This window comes from Triticum dicoccoides, chromosome 2A, assembly GCF_002162155.2.
Source record: "Triticum dicoccoides isolate Atlit2015 ecotype Zavitan chromosome 2A, WEW_v2.0, whole genome shotgun sequence".
NCBI classification, from domain to species: Eukaryota; Viridiplantae; Streptophyta; class Magnoliopsida; order Poales; family Poaceae; genus Triticum; species Triticum dicoccoides.
In genome coordinates, this window is record NC_041382.1 from 734,694,458 (window position 1) to 734,719,597 (window position 25,140).

Here is a 25,140-nt window from a genome sequence, read left to right on the forward strand (position 1 = left end):
TTGGTCATCGTTGCAATTAATAGGAAGTAATAAAGAAAGAGAGGTTTTCACATATAAATATACTATCTTGGACATCTTTTATGATTGTGAGCACTCATTAAAATATGACATGCTAAAAAGTTTATGTTGGACAAGGAAGACAACGTAATGGGTTATGTTTTCTTATATCCGAAATAAATTATATTGTCATGGATCATCCAACATGTTGAGCTTGCCTTTCCCCCTCATGCTAGCCAAATTCTTTGCACCAAGTAGAGATAATACTTGTGCTTCCAAATATCCTTAAACCTACTTTTGCCATGAGAGTCCACCATATTTACCTATGGATTGAATAAGATCCTTCAAGTAAGTTGTCATTGTTGCAAGCAATAAAAATTGCTCTCTAAATATGTTTGATCTATTAGTGTGGAGAAAATAAGCTTTATACGAGCTTGTGATATGGAAGAAATAAAAGCGACGGACTGCATAATAAAGGTCCCTATTACAAGTGGCAATATAAAGTGACGTTCTTTTGCATTAAGATTTTGTGCATCCAACCATAAAGGCACATGATAACCTCTGCTTACCTCTGTGAAGGGCTTATCTTTTATTTTTGTCTTATACCTTATAAAAAAGTCATGGTGATCTTCACCTTTCTTTTTTTACACTTTATCCTTTGGCAAGCACTATGTGTTGGAAAGATCCTGATATATGTATCTAATTGGATGTGGGTTTTCATAAAGCATTATTGTTGACGTTACCCTTGAGGTAAAAGGTTGGGAGGTAAAACTATAAGCCCCTATATTTCTCTGTGTCCGATTAAAACTTCATACCCATAAGTATTGCGTGAGTGTTAGCAATTATGAAAGACTAAATGATAGTTGAGTATGTGGACTTGCTGAAAAGCTCTTATATTGACTCTTTTCGATGTTATGCTAAATTGCAATTGCTTCAATGACTGAGATTATAGTTTGCTAGTTTTTCAATGAAGTTTTTGATTCATACTTGACATTGTGAATAGATTGTTACTTTAGCATAAGAAATCATATGACAATATATATTTCTATTCTAAGAATGATCATGATGCCCTCATGTCTGTATTTTATTTTATCGACACCTCTATCTCTAAACATGTGAACATATTTTTCGTTATCGGCTTCCGCTTGAGGACAAGCGAGGTCTAAGCTTGGGGGAGTTGATACGTCCATTTTGCATCATGCTTTTATATCGATATTTATTGCATTATGGGCTGTTATTGCACATTATGTCACAATACTTATGACGTTTCTCTCTTATTTTACAAGGTTTACATGAAGAGGGAGAATGCCGACAGCTGGAATTCTGGGCTGGAAAAGGAGAAGATATTAGAGACCTATTTTGCACAACTCCAAAAGTCCTGAAACTCTAGAAAGTCAATTTTGGAATATATTAAAAATATTGGGCGAAGAAAGCACCAGAGGGGGGCCACCCACTGTCCACAAGGGTGGAGGGTGCGCCCTACCCCCTTCGGCGCGCCCCCTACCTCGTGGGCCACCTGGAAGCCCCCCGATGCCCATCTTTTGGTATAAGGTGTCTTTTGCCTTGGAAAAAATCAGAAGGAAGCTTTCGGGACAAAGCGCCGCCATCTCGAGGCGGAACCAATCTAGGGCTCCCGCGGAGCTGTTCTGCCGGGAAACATCCCTCGGGGAGGGGGAAATCATCACCATCGATCCTCTCATCAGGAGGGGGTCAATCTCCATCAACATCTTCACTAGTACCATCTCCTCTCAAACCCTAGTTCATCTCTTGTATCCAATCTTTGTCTCAAAACCTCATATTGGTACCTGTGGGTTGCTAGTAGTGTTGATTACTCCTTGTAGTTGATGCTAGTTGGTTTATTTGGTGGAAGATTATATGTTCAGATCCTTTATGCACATTAATACCCCTCTGATTATGAACATGAATATGATTTTTGAGTAGTTACGTTTGTTCCTGAGGACATGGGAGAAGTCTTGCTATAAGTAGTCATGTGAATTTGGTATTCATTTGATATTTTGATGAGATGTATGTTGTCTTTCCTCTAGTGGTGTTATGTGAACGTCGACTACATGACACTTCACCATTGTTTGGGCCTAGGGGAAGGCATTGGGAAGTAATAAGTAGATGATGGGTTGCTAGAGTGACAGAAGCTTAAACCCTAGTTTATGCGTTGCTTCGTAAGGGGCTGATTTGGATCCATATGTTTCATGCTATGGTTAGGTTTACCTTAATTCTTCTTTCGTAGTTGTGGATTCTCGCAAGGGGGGTTAATCGTAAGTGGGATGATTGTCCAAGGAAGGGCAGTACCCAAGCACCGGTCCACCCACATATCAAATTATCAAAGTAATGAACATGAATCATATGAGCATGATGAAAACTAGCTTGACGATTATTCCCATGTGTCCTCGGGAGCGCTTTCCTTTATATAAGAGTTTGTCTAGGCTTGTCCTTTGCTACAAAAAGGATTGGGCCACCTTGCTACACCTTGTTTACTTTTGTTACTTGTTACCCGTTATGAATTACCTTATCACAAAACTATTTGTTACCGATAATTTCAGTGCTTGCAGAGGATACCTTAATGAAAACTGCTTGTCATTTCCTTCTGCTCCTCGTTGGGTTCGACACTCTTACTTATCGAAAGGACTACGATAGATCCCCTATACTTGTGGGTCATCATGTTCCGTACCCTAGAAACAATTTCATCTTATGTTCTCTACTAGATAAGAACTTTGGAGTGATTCTTTGTTGCACGTTGAGGGGTGGTTATATGATTCAATTATGTTAACATTGTTCAGAGATTGCACTAGTTAAAGTATGAACCCTAGGCCTTGTTTTCAAGCATTGCAATACCGTTTGTGCTCTGTTTTATCATTTGCTACCTTGATGTCTTTTTATTTTCAGATTACAAAAACCTACATCTACCATTCATACTACACTTGTGTCACCATCTCTTCACCAAACTACTGCACCTATAAAATTTACCGTTGTATTGGGTGTGTTGGGGACACAAGAGATTTCTTGTATTTGATTACAGGGTTGTTTGAGAGAGACCATCTTCATCCTACGCCTCCCACGGATTGATAAACCTTAGGTCATCCACTTGAAGGGAAATTTCTACTATCCTACAAAACTCTGCGCTTGAAGGCCCAACACGAGTCTACAAGGATAGCATAGTAGACATCAAGCTCTTTTCTAGCGCCTTTGCCGGGGAGGTGAAGGTATATCATTAGATCTTGCAATTGAATCTTTTAGTTTCTTGTTTTATCACTAGTTTGGTCTATCAAAGAAAACTGCAAAAAAATGGAATTGAGGTTGCCTCATATTATTCATATTTATCATGTATTTCTTGAAAATGATGGAACAGAATTGTGCTCAATTGATAGAAGAAGAATTCAATAAAGTGTTTGGCATAAAATCTTTGAATGATGAGCATGATTGCAATGTTGTTAGTATGATTTCTATGAATATCCATGATGCTAATGATATGCAAAGCCATAAGCTTGGGGATGCTATGTTTGATGAAGATTGTATTTTTAGTCCCCCATGTTTTGATCTGCAAATTTGTTATGATGATTGCATTCCTCCTATTTATGATGATTATATTGATGAAAGTGGGCTTAGAAGAGTGTCAACTCTTGGTAATAATGATCCCACTATTTTGGTAGGTGTTGAATCTTATTGTAATAATTATGAAAGTGGATTTGGAGAGTTCATGCCTTTATTTAATGATGAATCCACTAATTTGGAAGAGGTTTCAATTGATTATTATGAGAACAAAGTTGCTATCAATGATGATTATTGAGATGACATGTATGCTATAAAGAAAAATGATAACCATGAAACTTGCCATCATGATTTTAATGTTCAATTTGATTATGTCAACCAAGTATCACATGATAGTTATTTTGTTGAGTTTGCTCCTGCTACTATTCATAAGAATAATTTGCTTATGTGGAGAGTAATAAAATTTCTATGCTTGTGGATCATGAAAAGAATGCTTTATGTGATAGATATATTGTTGAATCCATTCATGATGCTACTTAAAATTACTATGACAGAGGAACATATGCTTTTACATATCTCAATAATATCAAGTTTCCTCTCTATGTGTTAAAAGTTTCAAAGTATTGCTTGTTTTGCCTTCCTATGCTAGTTGATTCTTGCTCCCATAAATTGTTTGCTCACAAAATCCCTATGCATAGGAAGTGGGTTAGGCTTAAATGTGTTTTCCATATGATTCATGATGTTCTCTTTGTGTTTCAATTCTTTACTTATATGTGAGCATCATTGAAATCATCATGCCTAGCTAAAAAGGCATTAAAGAAAAGCGCTTGTTGGGAGACAACCCAATACTTATACCTACTGTTTTTGTGTGTTCACATGATTAAAACAATTTACCAATCATATTTTATAGATTTTGTTTCAATAAAGTGCCAAGTAATGCCTTTGGGATAGTGTGGATGATAGTTGACTTGATTCTGTTCAAAAACAGAAACTTTTGCGCCCAGTTCTGAAATTAATGTGATTCACTGGAACGTGATAAAATTCTAAAAAATTTACATATGATTTATATACAAAAAAATTATGTTGTCCTAATTTTTCAGAATTTTTCGAGTTACAAAAGTATGGTCATTATTCAGATCATTACAGACTGTTCTGTTTTTGACACATTTTGTTTTCAATGCATAGTTTGCTTATTTGATAGTTTCCATGCCTTATATTGGTCAATATAAATTGTGGGATGATAGAGTACAGTAGGCATTATGTGGAAACAATTATGAATCTTTTCTTTCACACTACCAATGTGAATGATTTGTTCTTTATCATACTAACTTATCTCACAAAGTTTCGTTAAGTTTTATGTGATTGAAGTTTTCAAGTTCTGTGTGAGATATTGATATGAGGAGGATAAGGAGTGGCAAGACCCTAAGCTTGGGGATTCCCAAGGCACACCAAGGTATATATTCAAGGAAGACACAAGCATATAAGCTTGGGGATGCCCTGGAAGGCATCCTCTCTTTCGTCTTCAACATTACCGGTATCTTCACTTGGAGCTATACTTTTATTCATCACATGATATGTGTTTTGCTTGGAGCATCATTTTATTTTGTTAGAATTTTCTTTATTTTATTTAGAATAATTTTTTGCATCTTTAACTTCAATAAAAATGTCAAGTGTAGCCTTTACCATGCTTATTTTGCAAGTCTATATGTTGTTGTTCAGAAACAGAAAGTTTTCTATCGTTGTCTGAATTCTTTAGAAAAGTCATAACGTGATAAAATATTTAAATTTTTAAACAGTACGCTATAACAAATTTTTCTACAATGTGGTGATTTTTGAGAAATTTTGGAGTTAAAGAAGCATGAATCTTCTTGCATCCTTTACAAACGGTTCTGTTTAGACAGATTGTTGTTATGTTTGCATTGTTTGCATATGTTTGCTTGTTTAATGATTCTATTTGAGGATAGGAGTATTAAATATGCATAGGCAATTACTATGCAATGTTAAATATTAATTTTAGTGATTTGTTACAGTAGAGAATGATAAGGTTTTGCACTGATTTATCATAACTTATCTCATGAGTTCTTGTTGAGTTTTGTGTGGATGAAGATTTTAAGATTTAGGAAAAACTGCGATATGAGAGGAATTAAGGAGACACGAGAGCTCAAGCTTGCGGATGCCCAAGGCATCCCAAGATAATATTCCAAGAAGTCTTAATAATCTAAGCTTGGGGATGCCCCGATAGGCATCCCACCTTTCTTCTTCAACAACTATCGGTCAGTTTTGGTTGAGCCTAAGTTTTTTAATAAAATACTTAAGATCTGGAAGTTTTAAATAAGAGAGATTCCTCACATGGCTACTTAATTATTTGACTACCCATTGTTCTTCACTTATATCTTTTTGGAGTAGTTTGTCATTTACTCTTGTTCTTCATTTATATCCTTTGAGTAAATTGTTGAATGAATTTAATATCATGAAGTTGAAATTATATGTGTGATTCATATGTTTATATCATGCCTAGTAGTAGCTTCACATTGGGTTTAGAAAGTAAAATCTATTGAAGCTTCACAATCACAATATTGGTCATAGAAGCAATTCATGAATGATTACTATAAGGAAGAGAACTTTCACATACAAATATATTAGCTTGGACATCTTTTATGATTATTAATACCAATTAACTATTTTCAAAATTGAGAAAATTAGTTGAAGTTGGACAAGGAAGACAATGTAATGAGTTATGTTTGGGTATATTTGTATAGAAGTTATATTTTTATGGATCCTCCAACATGTGGTGCTTGCTTAGGATCTTTTGTTAGCCAAAAAATCATACTAAGCAGAGATACTACTTGTGCGTCCAAAAACCCTTAAACCCCAGTTTCTTGCCATGAGTGTCCACCATATCTACCTATGGATTGACTAACATCCTTCAAGTAAGTTGTCATCGGTGCAAAAGCAATAAAAATTGCCCCTAAAATATGTATGATCTTTTACTGCAAGGGAAAATAAGCGCCAAACGAACTTGTGATGGTAAAGAAATAAAAGCGACGGACTGCATAATAAAGGTTGCTATCACAAGGGGCAATACAACGTGACATTCCTTTGCATTAAGGGCTTGCACATCCAAAAATAAAAATGCATGACAACCTCTACTTCCCTCTGTGAAGGGTATATCTTTTACTTTTATGCAAGAGTCAATAATGTTCATCCTTATTCCAACCTATTCTCTAGTTAGCAAGCATCATGTGGTGGGGAAAGATCCAGGCACATATGGCCATTCAAATATATTTGATCATTAATTATTATTGTTGACAATTATCTCTATGATGAATAAGTTGGGAGGCAAAACATCAAGCCCCTATCTTTCTTTATGTTCGATGGATACCCTTTGTTCTAAAAATATGCCTTGAGTACTAGCAATCATAGAAGACTAAATGACAATTTTATATGGTTTTGTTATGATTTGAATGGAACTAACCCGGACTGACGCTGCTTTCAGCAGAATTACTGTGGTGTTATTTTTTGTGCAGAAAAAAAAGTTCTCAAATTGCAATGAAACTTTTTGACGATTTTTTTCGGAAGGAAAGAGGCACTAGAAGCTTTGTCGGAGGGCCAGAAGAGCCACGAGGGCCCCACAAGCCACCTGGGGAGTCCAGGGGGTGGTCGCGCCCTGGTGGCTTGTGGGCCCCTGTGGCACCCCCTGACATGAGACCTACGCCAAAAAAATCTATAAATAGAGAAACCACCAAAAATAACCCTAGAACTTCGACTCCATCGCCTTAAGCCTGTGTACCTTTGAAATACCATTTGGAGCCCTGTTCTGGCACCCTGCCAAAGGGGAAAATCATCATCGGAGACCATATTCATCATCCCGGTGGTCTCCATGATGAGGAGGGAGTAGTTCACCCTTGAGGCTATGGGTATGTACAAGTAGCTATGTGTTTGATCTCTCTATCTTGTGTTCTTGATTTGGCACGATCTTCATGTACTGCAAGCTTTGTTAATGTAGTTGGATCATATAGTGTTTTCTCCTCTCTATATTGTTGTGATGAATTGAGTTTTTACCTTTGATGTTTCACTATTATTAGATTGAAAACTTTTATGGATTTGAGAACACTTGATGTATGTCTTGCATATGGATACCCATGGTGACAATAGGGTGTTCTAGTGATTCACTAGATGTATGTTTTGGCACTCAACTTGCGGATTCCGATGTGACATTGGGGTAATCTATGCATAGGGGTTGATGCACATTTTCATCCTACTTTCTTCGGTAGAAATCTTGGGCACTCTTTGAAGTTCTTTGTGTTGGATTGAATATTATGAATCTGAAGTTGTTTGATGCATATCGAATAATCAACTCATGGATACTTGTGGTGACATCGGAGTATCTTGGTGACATTAGAGTTGGTTGATGTGTATCATATGGAGAACAATTTTTAAAGCACTAACATTATTTAATTTTTGTGAACAATTTTTGAAATGGAGAACAATTTTGAAAAATCCCAAACATATTTGGAAGCATGAATTTGTTTTGAATAGGTGAACAAAAAATTGAAATCCGGTACATTTTCTGAATTTCGAAAGTTATGGACTTTTTGTGTAATAAGAACATTTTTTGAATTTTGAGAACATTTTTTCGAAAACTGAACATTTTTTTAAAACAAGAATGTTTTGGAATTTGTGAACAAATTTTTAAACCAATAAAAAAGTTTGAATCTTGAGAAAAAAACTAGAAACCGAGAAGAAATTTTGAAGCACGAACAATTCTTTAAAGCACGGACATTTGTTGAATCTTCAGAAAAAAATCTTTAAAGAACGATTTAATTTTTTTTGAATACGTGAAAAAAATTGAAATCTGGTACATTTTCTGAATTTTAAAAGTTTTGAACAATTTTAGAATTTTGAGAACATTTTTTTTGAAAACTGAACATTTTTTGAAAACATGAACAAAAACTTAAATATTTTGGAAAAAGTTTGAAAGAACGAGAATAAATGAAAAAGAAATAAAAAACAAAGAAAGAGAATTTGTTGGAAAGAGAAATTAACTTCAAAAGGAAAACTTAAAGACAACAAAAAAGTAACGAAAAGAAAAAAAGAACCAGAAATAGGAAGAAGAAAAAACAGAAAGAGTAAAAAGGAAAAAAAAACGGTTCAGAAACCTTCTAGATGGTTCCCAGAGTAAGAACCGGCTGGGAACGCTCTAGAAGGTTCCCAAAACTGGAACCTGGTAGGCCGGCCCAAAATCGCTCTCTAGTCAGATGCCCCTGTGCGATTCGTGGACAGTTTGACGCAACGTGCGTCCAATAGAGAATTCCTTTGATCTGGGCCATACGCGCCTATTTCCCAGCAGAACAAAGTTGCGGCTCTTCCAAATTGGTGTCAGTTCCAGTTGGTCTTCTTTGTTTGTCTCAAAAAAAAACCGGTCTTCTTTGTTCAGTAATTAGTTTGCGCAGAACGATAGATATGGACTATGCTGAAGTTTCTCACATGAGTTGCTCCATTTTGGTGTGGACTACGCCTCAGTAATTAGATGAATAGTACTGCCGTAAGATTTTACCCGGTAATTTAGCTGCGCAGAACGATACACAGCGCCCGAGCTCGCCTTTTACTTTTCTGCAATTTTTGCTCGTGTCAAAAGGCGGACATTTTTCTGCCCTCGGCGACGGAGGAAAAGGGCGAAACACCGATATTTCCATGCAACAATTCCTCCTGATCAATCCCAAACTCAGATAGGAACAACACGCCCCTGTTAGATTCCTGCTTTGGAATCGCAAGTAGCTGTGTCCTGTTCGTGTCCGGTCGTATTCGCATACATCCCCGTAGTTCGTAGCTGGCCTCTACTCCACACACAGAGGCGACGCGAACCTTCTCACGTACACATCGTCCACCATCCACCCAAGAACCGGCATCACCGGCGGCCGGCACAACCAGCCAAGCCGAAGCTTGGCCGCGACGCTGGACGGGATGCCCGGTCGCCGGAGCTCGTCCACTCGCATAATCAAACCAAGATTATGCGGATCTGGACCTAGCCAACATGTCCCTGTCTCCCCCGCCTGCACTGCACTGGAAGTGCCGGCCGGACAGTCCCAATAATGCACACTTGCTTTCGCTTAATCTGATCAGAAGAACCAGCCATCATTCCCTCCCAGCTAGTGGTATCTTATCCTGCGCACGGACGCGGCTACGGCTGCCCCCTCTTTTAATCTCCTCCGGTCACCTCACCAAAAGGGCGACACCCCATCAGGAAAATCTTAACAATGTTGGCGCCCGTTGTGCGCAATCACGCTTTCGCCAAAAGAGAGGGCTCGGGTTCACGAGAGCTGATCCGGTCCGGTGGTTAGTCGGTCGTGACGCCAACGCCGTCCGTCCCAGCGACGACGTGCCGTGACGGCCACGAGGTCGCTGTGTCGTTCGTTCACTGACCGGAGAGCGGAGCGGTGGCGACTAAACAAACACCGTTGGCAAAGCAAACGACTTGACTGACGACACCTGGTCTGCCTGCCAGGGACGTAAACTCGCAGTCGAAGCCATGGGCCGGCGGGCCATTGTAAGGTGCGAGCTTGTAGAGGACACGGGGATGGCGCCGTGGCGGTGACAGGACGGGACGCGCGAGGTGACCGGCACCGGCGGGCCGTCTTTTCCCACTCGGTGTAGCAGCGGCAAAGCGGAAAGCGATCCGACGGGCACCGGCAACGGGAACAGGATGATGCGATGATTGGGGGGACGCGACAGGCCCGTGTGGTGCGGGCGCGCAATAATACGATGCGCGAGTGACGGGCCACTTTGGGCGAGCGGACGAGCTCCGGCCAGCCACTGCACTGCCGGAGCAACAGAAACGGGATCGGGAATCCGACTTTTTCTGGGGGTGGGGGGGCGCAGCCTGTACCTGTACCTGTACCTAGGGGAGGATGGGAGACGATCGATATGATGCCCGCGCCTACCGCCTACCGCCTACCGCCAAGGCCGGACAGCAGCGACGCGCACTATCGGTGGCGGGCGATCGAGGGGAGGATATCGTATCGGGATACGATGGGAACCCGACGGCCGCACCCGCCACGCGCCCCCGGGGAGGCGGCTGGGACGTCGCTGTTGTACTACTGCCAGAGTGCACTGCCTGCTGCCATGCTCTGCTGCTCCACGCGTGCGCCGCGGTCTCTGAAAGAAAGTCTGAAGACCCAGGACTACGGCTCGGTGGACGCTGCTTCTCAGCCGGCGCCGGCCGGTGTATGCGCATGCTCTTTGATAGACGTCGTGCGGGTACGGCGATCGGACTTTGGATCCGGTTCCGAAAGCGAGCGGGGAAAGAAAACGAAAGGGTGGAATGCAACGGCGACCGTGGGGTGCAGTGAACAGGTTCGACCCTATCTCTCTTTGCGAAGTGGTGGTGGGTCGGATTCGTCCTCGGAAAGATTCTCGTCCTTTGGGATGTAGAGAGTACTGTATTGTGTGGCGGAGGGCAGGAAGAGGAGCTTTCTCTTCGTGCGTGGAAGAATAGCCGGTATTATTGCTTCCAAGCATTTTCTGAGGATGACGGCACGGCGGCTACCTCTCCTTGCAAGGAACAATTTTATCTACACCTCGCTTTGTTCGGGGATGAGGTGGATGGAATTCGTACCGCTGTCCTCGTCTGGCGTACAGAATACTGCTGCCTAATTCGTTTGGATTTCTTCAACTAACGTGGTGTCCATAACCAGCTACCTTACACAATTATAGCAGATCTCTCGGTTTTTCTTCAACTACGTGCTCACCATTCACTCAAATGTGTGGCTAACTACATGAACATTCCAACCGTAAGTTCATGCCAAACTATGCTGCACAGGAGCCATTCCACTGGCAATGATAGCAAACATTGTAAATATGTACTCCTGGTGTGGTATGAAAAACACTTTGAAACTCCATTGCTGAAAAAGAAGCTATGATATTTATAGACGAGAATTGTCTTTGTATAAACCCATGGGATGGGATAGCAAGCATGTGGCAGAAAATTTGCAGTGATTATTTCTCGTCTTGCTTCCGCAAGATCACCGACTAGTTAGGGGAAACTGGGTAAAACGCGAAAACGATTACAACCACGCCGTGCTCCAAACACGGTATAACTCCACTAGAACATTAAAACCTCTCTAGAAGACGGACAACCGAAACCATATATTTGGTAGCACTTTACAACTAGGGGCTGGTCAGATCAGCCATGTTTGTTTCATTCATTCACCGGAAAAATCTTAAAGCGGAGCTCCATTCCAATCTAGCTCCAATACGGATGTCATGTTTGTTGGTTCAATGTCCAATTTCCTCACACGGTGTAGTTCTGGTTGATGGTGTCGATGTCAAGGCCCTTGAGCTTCACCACGGATTCAACGTGGCCCTTGAGTGTGTTGAGCTCCCTCAACCTGCACATAATCAACAGGAAAGGGCATTAGCGATCAACGACTATCCTGTCTCTGTCTGATCTATTAGCAATTTGGAAGTGGAAAGATAATATACCTTGCAATCTCAGCTCTTCTCTTTGCTTGCTCAGCGATCTCAGAGAGCTCACGGTAGCTGCTCTTGTCGTTGAACAGTGTGTGGGAGGCCGGCTCCGGTGCTTGAAGGCCATGGAGTGTTCTCTGTGCGGTAGCCCATTGTGCTTCCCTCTCCCCTTTGCCGTAGTTCTCTTTAGTGGTGAAAGCAGTCTGCACAACAAGGATCAGAGGGTCATCATTTGCTCGAGAAGGTAAACCCCATATGTGTACCTAAACATAAAGGTGCTGACAGAGAGATATGGTTCGACTTAGTACCTTGTTCTGCAGGAGGTTGTCCCAGGCCCTTCCACTCAGCACAAATCGGATGAAGAACTTGAAAATGTCGAGTGGGAAGTAGAACACAATGCTGAACAGCCAGATAACACCAGCCCAGCCCCACCCGATTCCCTTGATCCTTGCGAAGTCCCAGTTGGCATAGACTGCGATGAGTGTTGCAACCTGCATCGAGAAGGTTCAGCTAAGGATTGGATTGTCCTGAATTTGTTACTTTGCTGATAAACTGTTGTTCACGTACCAATTGTGCGAGGAGGAAGGCGGTAACCAAGAGGAAACCTGGGCGCTCAACAAAGGACCAGCTACGGGAACGAGTCACAAAGATAAGAGCCTGGCTCACAATACTGACTTGGAGGTACAGTGCAGACATCTCCTTAAATTCGGTGTTCCTGATTGACTCGACACCGAATTTGTTCTGCGCAAAGAAATTTAAGTGAGAACCCACTGATATTTTCCTACCAGCAGTTTTAATGCAAAGATATATTGATGTTTTTCAAAGAAATTTGAAAACTCACAGTGAAGAAGTCTGTCTTGTGGATGAGCCAGAAGAAGACGACAGTCACCAGAGCAAGGTAGGTTCCCAGCACAACACCAGTGGCGAAGATTTCATTGAGCTTCCAGCTGTCGGGCAAGGGAGATGGCTTAACTCTGTCCTTGGATATTGTCATGATAGTACCTGCAATTTTTCATATAAATGTGAGAAGTTATGCTGACATGAGCATTGGCTACTAATGGGCAACAAAAGAGTACATACCATCATTGAGAATGGCAATGATAAGGACCATGAAGGGAGCGAAATCAAATTTCCAGATCAGGGCAATAAGCATAAAGCCAAGCTGCAAAATGGAAGTGATATTAATTTGGAGAAATATGAAGTGCGTTTCGGTGGGCAGAAATATCTTTGAGGTACTTACCACAATACGGATGGTGATGGAAACTGCATAGATCTGGCATAACACATGACAGAAAAAGAGCAATGAGTCTGAATGTGATGTGATCATCTGTTTAGAAGGTTACTAATTATCAACTTTGAAAGAAAAAACTCACCGTGTAGTTCTTCATCCTCTGAAAAATGCACCTGCTGGTCAGGACAGCACTGATAATGACACTGAGACCTGGCTCGGTAAGCACAATGTCTGAAGCACTTCGAGCAGCATCTGTAGCATCATCGACAGCAATACCAATGTCGGCCTTCTTAAGAGCAGGAGCATCATTGACACCATCGCCAGTCATACCAACAATGTGCTTCTTCTCTTGCAGCCTCTTCACAATCTCATACTTGTGCTCTGCATAACACAAACCAAGTTAAGAATTGCATCATTGCATAACCAAACAGATAAGAATGCAATGGAGCATACCAGGGAAGACTCCGGCAAATCCATCAGCCTTCTCAATCAGCTCATCAACAGGAAGTGACTCAAGTGAACCATCCTTGCTTTGGCCAAGCAATGCAGAAGAAGGATACATGTTTGTGCCCATCCCAAGCCTCCTACCAGTCTCCTTTCCAATAGCAAGTTGGTCACCTGAAATAAATCACATAACTATGTTTAGCTAAATTTGCACCAAACATGCAAAATTCTAAGCAAAAATTTGTATGACAGTGTATGTACCTGTGATCATCTTGACGTTGACACCAAGAACAAGTGCCTTGCGGATGGTCTCAGCACTGTCATGCCTTGGGGGGTCAAACAGGGGCAACAGACCAATGAATTGCCATGGTCCACCAGGAGAATCCTTGGATTTCTCGGGTACTTCCTGTGATAGTCTCACTTGGCATTAGAAATTGACTCACCAGCCACTACAGAAATAGCATTTGAAGTATTAGAAGTTAAGGTACCTGTCTCGCAACAGCAAGCGAACGAAGCCCACGCTCAGCGTACTTCTCAATCACAGAGTGCACCTTTCTCTTCACATCCTCCTTGCAGTTGCAGAGGGTAATAATCTGTTCAAGTTTCATAGCAAGTCTTCCTTAGTCACATTAAAGAACAATGCAATTAACAAAAATGTCAAATATGTAATGAAGCATCGCTGCACTTCTATGGTTTTACCAACCTGCTCAGGAGCACCCTTGCTGGCACGGTGCCAGTTACCCTCAGCATCGATGTAAGTCAGAGCAGTCCTCTTGTCAGTAGGGTTGAATGGCAAGAAGTGCACTTCCCTGATGCCAGCTCTTGCCTCCTTAGGATCAGCAAGCATACCAACCATGCAAGCATCAATTGCATCCTGGTTTTCAACCCTTGAAGCCCTTGCAGCCAACAACAGCACATGTTCTTTGTCGACACCTTTCGCAAACACCTCAACCAGGTTCTTGTCAACACTGAGCTTGTTAAGGGTGAGTGTGCCAGTCTTATCACTGCAAAGCACATCCATGCCAGCCAACTCTTCAATGGCAGTCATCCTCTTGGTGATAGCACCCTGCTGGGACAACTTGTGGGAACCAATAGCCATGGTGACCGACAAAACTGTAGGCATGGCAATCGGAATACCACCGATCAAGAGGACCAACAGGTTCTCAATACCGGCACGGTACTTGCGGCGCTGGATCGGGAACATGACGATGATCTCAATGACAATTCCCACTGCAATCGAGACGATGCAGAAGTTTCCAATGGCAGTGAGGACCTGCTGGAAGTGCCCGACTTGGTTGGTGCTGTCAACAAGATGAGCAGCCTTGCCAAAGAAAGTGTGTACTCCAGTGGCAATGACCACAGCCTCAATCTCACCCTGCTTGCATGTTGATCCAGAAAAAACCTCATCCCCAGGGTTCTTGGTCACCGGGAGAGACTCTCCTGTAAGTCCAGACTGATCAATCTTCAAAGGATCACCCTCGAGGAGACGAGCATCAGCAGGGACGATGTCACCGAGCTTGATGCTGACAATGTCACCAGGAACCAAGATTGATGCCTCCTGCTCGCCCCATCGACCATCCCTAAGCACCTGGAATGAGCAACAGTAATGCATGTTACAAAAAGAATGGGCAAACAAACAAACACAACTCAATAAAAATAAATGCAGCAAGTTTCCACCAAATGGTACATGCCTGCAAGGTACCTAGCTTAAGGCAAAAAGCTGGAGCTTGACTATCAGTTGCAGAACAAAAGTACTATACAGTTATAGTACTAATGTACAATAAATTGCAATTGCTAAGCCAGGTTCAACAAACAATTTAAATTTTCTTTCATGATGGTGGAATTTGATCCATTCAAAACTAAACTTCTATATCACAGTTGAAAGCAGGCACTAGAAAAGTACATTGGAAGCAGACCAATAAAATATCATGGCTATTCTACTATGGAAGAAAATTGCAACCTAACAGGACAGCATTCTGTGCCAAGCTCACCTTTGTCTTGGGCGCAAGGTTGGCCATGAGCGCAGCAGCTGCGTTGCCGGCGTTGTTCTCTTCAATGAAGGAGATGGTGGAGTTGATGACCAGGAGAACAATGATTCCAACGAAATCCTGCCAATCCGGGGGCTTCCCACCACCGTTGGCCAGCGCGATGGCCATGATGGCGGCCATCTCCATGACCCAGGAGAGTGGGTTCCACATGAATCCCAGGAACTTGAGGACTTTGCTCTCCTGCGGATCGAGACCCCACAAGGTAGCAATTAAGACGAGGCAAGAAATCAGGCACCAAACTTGCATCAGAAACAAGTAGCGACGCTCACCTTCTTCTCTTCGAGCTTGTTGAGGCCGAAGATTTCAACACGCTGCGCCCCCTCATCGGAGGTGAGCCCCTGGCGTGTGCATTTCAGCTGCTCGAACACCTCCTCGATGGGGATGTTCTCCTGCAAATATAAACACAAGCGAAACAAACCATTAATGAGAACCTAGATCATGCGATGATTTGAGGTGTGACCCCACTCAGTCAGCGACGGTTAGAACAGACAAATCACACAGCTAACACAGCTCGTTGTACAAAACAGTAGCTTCCACGTCGTGGGCCCCACCGGCCAGCCTCTACCAGACAAAGCTGGGGTCAGAACATCCGAACAGGGAAGAGTCCAAGGGGGCATCTATCAACCAAGGAGGCGTGGGGCCAATGATTGGGGGACCCGTACGGCCGTCTGATCTCGATCAGACGGCTCAAGCCGGCCAAGGACAGGGTGTCCTGGACCGTACGCGCCTGGTTGGGTGCGTACTTCTCCCCGCGGACCCACGTGCCGGCGCTCGTACGCACTCACCCTCCCAGGAGGCTGCCTCGAGATGCGTGCGGCCAAGATGCGTACCCCTTGCCGCGCGTGAAGGCGAAAAAACAATAGGATAAGCGAGAGCGAGCGACGGCTCCGCTTCTGGATTGGGGTGCGCGCTTCGGTCAACAAAGATAGAAAAACGAAAAGGCAACGGCTCGAACGCACGGATTTCTCCGCGCTTCGTGGTGGTTGGCCACTAATCCGGCGCCGCGTGATCAGGGAGTCCGGCCCGTGCTTAACTATCTTTTGACTTCAAGCCCAAATCCGTACTCCCATCCCACTAATTCTACTAAAAACTACCACTGCTGCTCGAAAATCCCCATTTATTCTTAGCATTTTTAGTAGTCATTTATTTGTGGACGAAATAAAAACTGGGGAAGAAATTATGCGCAGATCTAAGATTCGGTGCTCGTATCCCGTTCCACGGAGGAAGAGATTTACGTATTAAATACGGCAGACTGAAACAGCTGGGTAGGATCCAAAAATTCCTCCGCCGAACAACAGCGGCGGGGCTGCATGCGGTACGTTTCGGGGCGGCGGCAGCACAGCGGGAGCAAATCAGAGGGAGAAACATGGGGTGTCTGCGCTACATGGCCATGGACAGCTGGCCCTCTCCATCATTGAAGAGCCGCTGAGCAGGCTCACATGGCGAGATACGACCTCACATGGAAAGTTTACTTTCAAGGAAATCCTTTAATTTCTTTTCGTTTTCACAGAAAAAGTAACCAGTTAAACTTTCGATGAATGGAAAAAATTAAAAGCTACGCGGATTCCTCCCGAAGCTTTCGCCGCCAGTAATAATAATTCCCCAAAAGAGCAGAAGAACAGCAGGTGAAACGGCCAGCGGATTAATCTATCCTACCACAGTTGGTGCGATTCTCCACCCATCTGTCGAGAGATCGAAGCAGCAGGGGACAGCAGCTCGAAACGAGCGTCGCATACATACAGCATGAACCAAGCATCACCGCGGGAGACAGGGCGTCGGAAGAGAGAGAGAGGGGAGGGGGAAGCGGGAGCGGTTCTCACCAGATCGACGGCCTCGTTCCTGATCTCCTCGAGCCCGCCCATGGCTGGCGGCGGGTGGCGGTCGGGCGCCGAACCAGCACGGGAAGAGAGCAGGCGGAGTCCACAGGCGAACCCCGAGGCCCGGCTCTACCACGCAGCAGCACGGAGGCCGCGCGGCTGCTCTCTCCTCCGCTCCGGAGAAGGAAGGGAGGGAGGGGGGAGAGTGGTGGTGGGTGGGCGGGGAGGAGAGAAACCGGAGGCGATGGGGGAGGTCTCCGTGCAGCCCCTCCCCTGCTTTATACCCACCCACCTCCCGCACCGGGCCACACCGTGCAGCCCTAGGCGAGCCGAACCGGGCCTGCGGGCCCCGCCGAGCCGCCAGGTGGGCCCTCACCTAACCCGCCCCCCCTCTCTGTTCGCGTGCCGCGGCGAGTTAGGCCGTCCCTCCCTCCCTCCCGTCCCGCCGCACCTGGATGGCGCCTCGCGGAGAGATAGCGGGCACGGGCAGCGGCACGTGCGCGCGGGGCCCGCGCGTCGGTGGCGGTGCCGGAAATATCCCGAAGATTTGACCCCGGGGAAGGGCAGGGGCTGGCGCGGGGCCCCCGGGCGTATCGCCGCAGAGCCGTGGGATGCCAGCCACTTGTGGGCGGGCCCGGGCGCCCGCGCCGCGGCACGGGATAACGGGCGCGTGCGGCGTCAAAGGGTCGGTCGGCGCCTTCCGTTCCCTTTTTTAACTGCGGGCCGCGCGCGCGCCCGTGCCGGGCCGGCTCGGGTCACGGAGGGGATGGAGGGCGGAGGGAGATTCCATTCCGCTCCACCGTTTCTGCGAGCGGATGGATGGGGGCCGTACGTACGGTGCGGACGGTAGCGGCCGTGCCTCCGTGTACCGGAACAAAAGTGCGGGGACGCGAGGATTAAAAAACAGCTAGTAGGAGGGGTGGGATTTTGTTGCCTGGCGCTGTAAACCTGGCATGTTTTTGGCAACAGTCGAGGGGAGGCCTGGCATCGGTTGGTTGGTTGGTGCGATTCGGGTCACAAGGGGCCGGCCAATGAGACGGCCGTAATTGCCGGTTCAAACGGGTTTTAGTATGCTGCTTATCTTGTTCTTTGCTGATTTTTGCCAGTGTGAGCATTTCTCTTGCTCCACCGTTATAAAACAAACAGAGGACGATTTCGGTTTTACTACGGGGAACTCTGACCGTTTTGTATTTTTGTACTGGCAGAACTCTACATTACAAACGTATTGTATATGAATATGAAATGGCGTCACGCTGTGTTTTTTGACGAATTATTGTGCACAGTTTCACCTTGCAACTCAAAATAGTTCATTAATAATTTGCAGAGATATGGAAGCATGTGCGATGTCATGCATTCAGGAGTGGTAGCGGTGCTATTATTGCTCGTATTTGTATCCTTGCTTGAAATATGTCAGCATGTTTCGTCTTCTTTTGTGTGTGCCATATCTTGAGAAGACAAAAAAAATTATCATGTACTCGGGCATCTTTTGACGCGGTTCCTACTATTCATGCATGTAGTAAGATTAAAAAGGTGTATTAACCTTCCCACAAAAAAAGGTGTACTAACCAATTAGTGTGACGAAAAAAGGACGATGGGAAAATAACGATCTCTTTCGTGTGACTGATCATCGCTTGGTATGTTTACACCGCTAGTTTCGTCCCGCTCCGGCTCCTAGTTAGTCAAGATTTTCAAGCCAATAGTACAATGGGTTATATACAAACGTCCTGAAGATCCTTGTCGCTGCCTTCACCCCATTTATCTTTGTTTTATTAGTCTGCTTCACAATATCATGTCGGCTTTTAGGTTTACATCAACATCACCATGCATTCCCTCTCTTAATCCCCATTTAGTTCTTATTCTATATTTTGTCTCACAAAAGCTCCATAATTGTGTTTTTCCGATCCAAAATGTGTCTTTTATACGGTGTCCTGTACATTTGAAAGCATGTGAACAGCATAAAACATCATGGAATTCTCACACTTTGGTGAGCCTTTTTGCACCATATATTTGGGATTGTCGTGTTATGCAGAGAACGATGACCTCTATGTCTAGACATAGTAGTGGGCTTTTTCAGCCGGTCCATGATGGTCTTATGAACCAAATTAAATAAAAGCGATTTTGTACAAAAGGTGGTGTAAGCAAATATATGAGAAACTATAACTAAGAGAATGAAATTTGCAATCTATTTAGGAGGTGAAACGACACAGTACTCCATTCCATGAGCCATCTTCTGGCCAATGGGCCATCTCCGGTGTAGTGCACTATCACCTCCCTCTATATCCATTTATGTATCCCCCTATATTGTTGGCTCACAAAAGCTTCAAAGATATGGTTTTGAATCCGTTGCATCGTATATTTAGGTGTATCGTTCTCTGTGTAGCATAAGGAGGATGTCTAGATGTAGCATGTTTTTTTTCGACATGTCTACAATGGCTTTGCGGTGGGTTGAACCAAATTAAATAATACCAATCATACAAAAAAAGGTTCACTTCATTATTAGGGATACCATCACAATCACAAGTAGACCGGAGGGCTTAAGGTTTAAGCTTGGGGTTGCGCAAGGCATCCCCATTTCAATTCTAAGAAGACCCAAGAGACTAAGCTTGGGGATTCTCAAGGCATCCCCGTTCCACATCAACAACAATTGTCTGATCCATTTTGAACCTCTTGCATCAAGTATTGATTTGTTTGCATTGCCTTCGACTGTTCTTTTTATTTTAGCTCTTGAATGAACATAATAATAATCTGCTTGACTTGGTTTGACTACTCTACTCTTTGTGCTTCACTTTTATCTGTTAGAGTAGTAGAAATAGCTCTTTGTGACTATTCCTTTTTGGGCTTCACTTGGATCTCGTGCAAAGGGATCTCAATATATGGGCGAGCTCTTTAGCCATTAGATGCATAGAGGGTCTCAGTTTAATAGTATTACAAACGTACTGCCTATGTAAGGTAAACATATTCATTCAATGTGTCTGGTATGAGCATGATATATTTCATTGTGCACTTTTCAAATGATTGTGTTACTTACCACACTTTTATGATTTGGAGAGTTATACTTGGTGAACCTATGAAAATGGTCGAGTATTTAGCATAAGAATCACCTCGCAACAACTTTTACATGATGCTCTATTTTCAGTTTTGTTTCATTTCGGAAATAGAAAAAAATATTATCTCCCACATTTTCTTTTAATTGCATTGTGCAACTAGCAAGACTAGCAAGGATTGACACCTCTTGTTAGGTTATTGGGGACACAACTAGAATTTTATTTGTGTTGCACAACATTCAATTGATGAAGGATACCTATACCTCCATGGACTGATATCTTGGTTTCTCACGGATGAAAAGCTTATTGCTTGCTACAAACTCCTACACCGCAGAGCCCAACAAAGCTAATCACCATTAGAAGTCGGTCTCCATGTTATTTGATTTTGTTGAGTTCCACAAGGTCAAAAGGCCCCACACCATTCACCCAACCATTCTCCACTATGGCATCATAATTGTCCTCGCGTTGCCATGCCTCTTCGTAAATAAACCGACGTGTACCGCCCCCATCTGCATGCAACCTTTTGATTATTGCTGAGACCAGGCAATGGTCCGACATGTGTGTTGGGATATTGTGAATGCCCGTGGCTACATACAACTACAAAAACAACGGGTCTATCCTGAATTTGACGTTCGACACTTCCTCCTGGATGGTGTCCAAGTGTATGGGATATATACCCCTGAACCCCAGGTCTTGAAAATCACAAGTATCCACGACTTCCCAGAACCTTGCCAGTTTGCCACTCAGCTCTTTCATTAGCTTCAAAGTATTCTGAATTATCGAGGATCTCCCTAAAATCTCGTTCACACAATGATGGAAAATTTGACTGCCTCCTCAACCATCACACAAGTCCCAACTGAGATTTCGCTCTTCTCCATGCCTTGCATAGAAGCCTGTAAACTTCCAAGTTTTCATATCACTCAATATATTCTAGACAATTACATCTATATATTGGTCGGACGCATTGGTAAGAATGGCATCCACATCATGTGACCAGAACAAGGCTAGAACACCACTTAAGCTATTACTGCTTATAGGCACACATCTAGCAAAACCCAACCGGGCTCACAAATCTGCTACTCTCTGTTATGTCTCGAATGTATCTATTTTTTTATTGTTTCATGCTATTATATTATCACTTTCGAATACTTATACATGAAATTATATTATTTTCTGGACTAACCTATTAATCCAGTGCCCATAGCCAGTTGTTGTTTTCTGCATGTTTTTGTTTCCCAGAAAATTCATATCCACAGAGGTCCAATAAAACCTAAGGACTTAATACCATTTCTTTCATTGGTCGGAAATTCCAGAAAGTCTCGGGACCTGACATAGGGGCAGACAGGGGCCCCACGCAGCCAGGTGGCGTGGCCTGGAGGTGACCCGTGTCGTGAAGCCGCGTGGCCCCCTAGACACCATCTTTCGTCCATTCTTTCGCCTATAAATTCCTTATTTTGTGAAACCCTTCGTACCAATTTTCTCTAATGTTTTGGTCGCCGCAAGTTTTTGTTCTGAAGAGATCCAAGTTGGCAACCTATTCTAGCACCCTGCCGGAGGGGCAATCTATCATCGGAGGCTTCATCATGAACCTTGATACCTCTATGACCATGTGTGACTATGTGAGTAATTCATCTAGGACATTTGAATCCATGGTGGTAGCTAGATGCCATCCTCTCTCCCTCGCGATTTAATACAAAGTTCTTGTGAGCTGCTTCACATGATCGGGATCCATATGACTGTTGGAAATATGCCCTAGAGGCAATAATAAATTGGTTATTATTATATTTCCTTGTTCATGATAATCGTTTATTATCCATGCTAGAATTGTATTGATAGGAAACTCAGATACATGTGTGGATACATAGACAACAACATGTCCCTAGTAAGCCTCTAGTTGACTAGCTCGTTGATCAATAGATGGTCACGGTTTCCTGACCATGGACATTGGATGTCATTGATAACGGGATCACATCATTAGGAGAATGATGTGATGGACAAGACCCAATCCTAAGCCTAGCACAAAGATCATGTAGTTCGTATGCTAAAGCTTTTCTAATGTCAAGTGTCATGTCCTTAGACCATGAGACTGTGCAACTCCCGGATACCGTAGGAGTGCTTTGGGTGTGCCAAACGTCACAACGTAACTGGGTGGCTATAAAGGTACACTACAGGTATCTCCGAAAGTGTCTGTTGGGTTGGCACGAATCGAGACTGGGATTTGTCACTCCGTGTAAACGGAGAGGTATCTCTGGGCCCACTCGGTAGGACATCATCATAATGTGCACAATGTGATCAAGGAGTTGATCACGGGATGATGTGTTACGGAATGAGTAAAGAGACTTGCCGGTAACGATATTGAACAAGGTATCGGGATACCGATGATCGAATCTCGGGCAAGTATCATACCAATAAACAAAGGGAATTGTATACGGGATTGACTGAATCCTTGACATCGTGGTTTATCCGATGAGATCATCGTGGATCATGTGGGAGCCAACATGGGTATCCAGATCCCGATGTTGGTTATTGACCGGAGAGTTGTCTCGGCCATGTCTGCATGACTCCCGAACCCGTAGGGTCTACACACTTAAAGTTCGATGATGCTAGGGTTATAGGGAAAGTATGTACGCGGTTACCGAATGTTGTTCGGAGTCCCAGATGAGATCCCGGACGTCACGAGGAGTTCCGGAATGGTCTGGAGGTAAAGATTGATATATAGGAAGTATGGTTTTGGCCACCGGAAGTGTTCCGGGCATCACCAGTAGTGTACCGGGACCACCGGAGGGGTCCGGGGGTCCACCGGGAGGGGCCACCAGCCCCGGAGGCTTGTGTGGGCCATAAGTGGGAAGGAACCAGCCCCTATGTGGGCTAGGGTGCCTCCCACCAAGGGCCCAAGGCGTCCTCAAGAGGAGAGGGGGCAAACCCTAGGCGCAGATGGGCCCTAAGGCCCACCCTAGGTGCGCCCCCCTCTCTCTCCCCCTTGGCCGCCTCCCAGATGGGATCTGGGAGCTGCCGCCACCCCTAGGGAGGGAACCCTAGGTGGGGGTGCAGCCCCTCCCCTCCCCCTATATATACTTGAGGTATGGGGCTGCCCAACACACGTGATTTGCTCTCCCTGTTGGCGCAGCCCTACCTCTCTCCCTCCTCATCTCTCGTAGTGCTTGGCGAAGCCCTGCTGGAGTACCACACTCCTCCACCACCACCACGCCGTCGTGCTGCTGCTGGACGGAGTCTTCCCCAACCTCTCCTTCTCCCCTTGCTGGATCAAGGTGTAGGAGACGTCACCGGGTTGTACGTGTGTTGAACACGGAGGTGCTGTCCGTTCGGCACTAGGATCATCCGTGATTTGGATCACGACGAGTATGACTCCATCAACCCCGTTCACTTGAACGCTTCCGCTTAGCAATCTACAAGGGTATGTAGATGCACTCTCCTTCCCCTCGTTGCTAGATTACTCCATAGATTGATCTTGGTGATGCGTAGAAAATTTTGAATTTCTGCTACGTTCCCCAACAGTGGCATCATGAGCTAGGTCTATGCGTAGTTACTATGCACGAGTAGAACACAGAGTAGTTGTGGGCGTCGATATTGTCAATTATCTTGCCGTTACTAGTCTTATCTTGATTCGACGGCATTGTGGGATGAAGCGGCCCGGACCAACCTTACACGTACGCTTACGTGAGACCGGTTCCACCGACAAACATGCACTAGTTGCATAAGGTGGCTAGTGGGTGTCTGTCTCTCTCACTTTAGTCGGATCAGATTCGATGAAAAGGGTCCTTATGAAGGGTAAATAGAAATTGGCATATCACGTTCTGGTTTTCGCGTAGGTAAGAAATGTTCTTGCTAGAAACCTATAGCAGCCACGTAAAAACTTGCAACAACAATTAGAGGACGTCTAACTTGTTTTTGAAGCATATGCCTTGTGATGTGATATGGCCAAAAGGATGTGATGAATGATATATGTGATGTATGAGATTGATCATGTTCTTGTAATAGGAATCGTGACTTGCATGTCGATGAGTATGACAACAGGCAGGAGCCATAGGAGTTTTCTTAATTTATTTATGACCTGCGTGTCAACATAAATGTCATGTAATTACTTTACTTTATTGCTAAAGCATTAGCCATAGTAGTAGAAGTAATAGATGACGAGACAACTTCAAGAAGACACGATGATGGAGATCATGATGATGGAGATCATGGTGTCGTGCCGGTGACAATGATGATCATGGAGCCCCGAAGATGGAGATCAAAAGGAGCAAAATGATATTGGCCATATCATGTCACTATTTGATTGCATGTGATGTTTATCATGTTTTACATCTTATTTGCTTAGAACGACGGTAGCTTAAATAAGATGATCCCTCACTAAAATTTCAAGAAAGGTGTTCCCCCTAACTGTGCACCGTTGCGAAGGTTCGTTGTTTCGAAGCACCACGTGATGATCGGGTGTGATAGATTCTAACGTTCGAATACAACGGGTGTAAGCCAGATTTACACAGCAAAAACACTTAGGTTGACTTGACGAGCCTAGCATGTACAGACATGGCCTCGGAACACGGAAGACCGAAAGGTCGAGCATGAGT

The 25,140-nt window shown here is 44.2% G+C and overlaps 1 protein-coding gene across 1 annotated transcript; it reads right to left on the minus strand.

The window, feature by feature from the left end:
- Positions 1 to 11,403: 11,403 nt before the first annotated feature.
- Positions 11,404 to 17,743, minus strand: LOC119356766 (plasma membrane ATPase). Its single transcript, XM_037623747.1, has 15 exons — positions 17,511 to 17,743; positions 15,960 to 16,079; positions 15,634 to 15,870; positions 14,346 to 15,230; positions 14,131 to 14,235; positions 13,904 to 14,048; positions 13,652 to 13,816; positions 13,341 to 13,579; positions 13,208 to 13,240; positions 13,048 to 13,129; positions 12,809 to 12,969; positions 12,535 to 12,708; positions 12,276 to 12,458; positions 11,983 to 12,170; positions 11,404 to 11,888 (listed from the first exon to the last, which is right to left on the minus strand). Exons 1-15 carry the CDS (start codon positions 17,550 to 17,552, stop codon positions 11,792 to 11,794), a joined length of 2,856 nt encoding a protein of 951 aa, XP_037479644.1. The 5' UTR covers positions 17,553 to 17,743; the 3' UTR covers positions 11,404 to 11,791.
- Between the last annotated feature and the right edge of the window lie 7,397 nt (positions 17,744 to 25,140).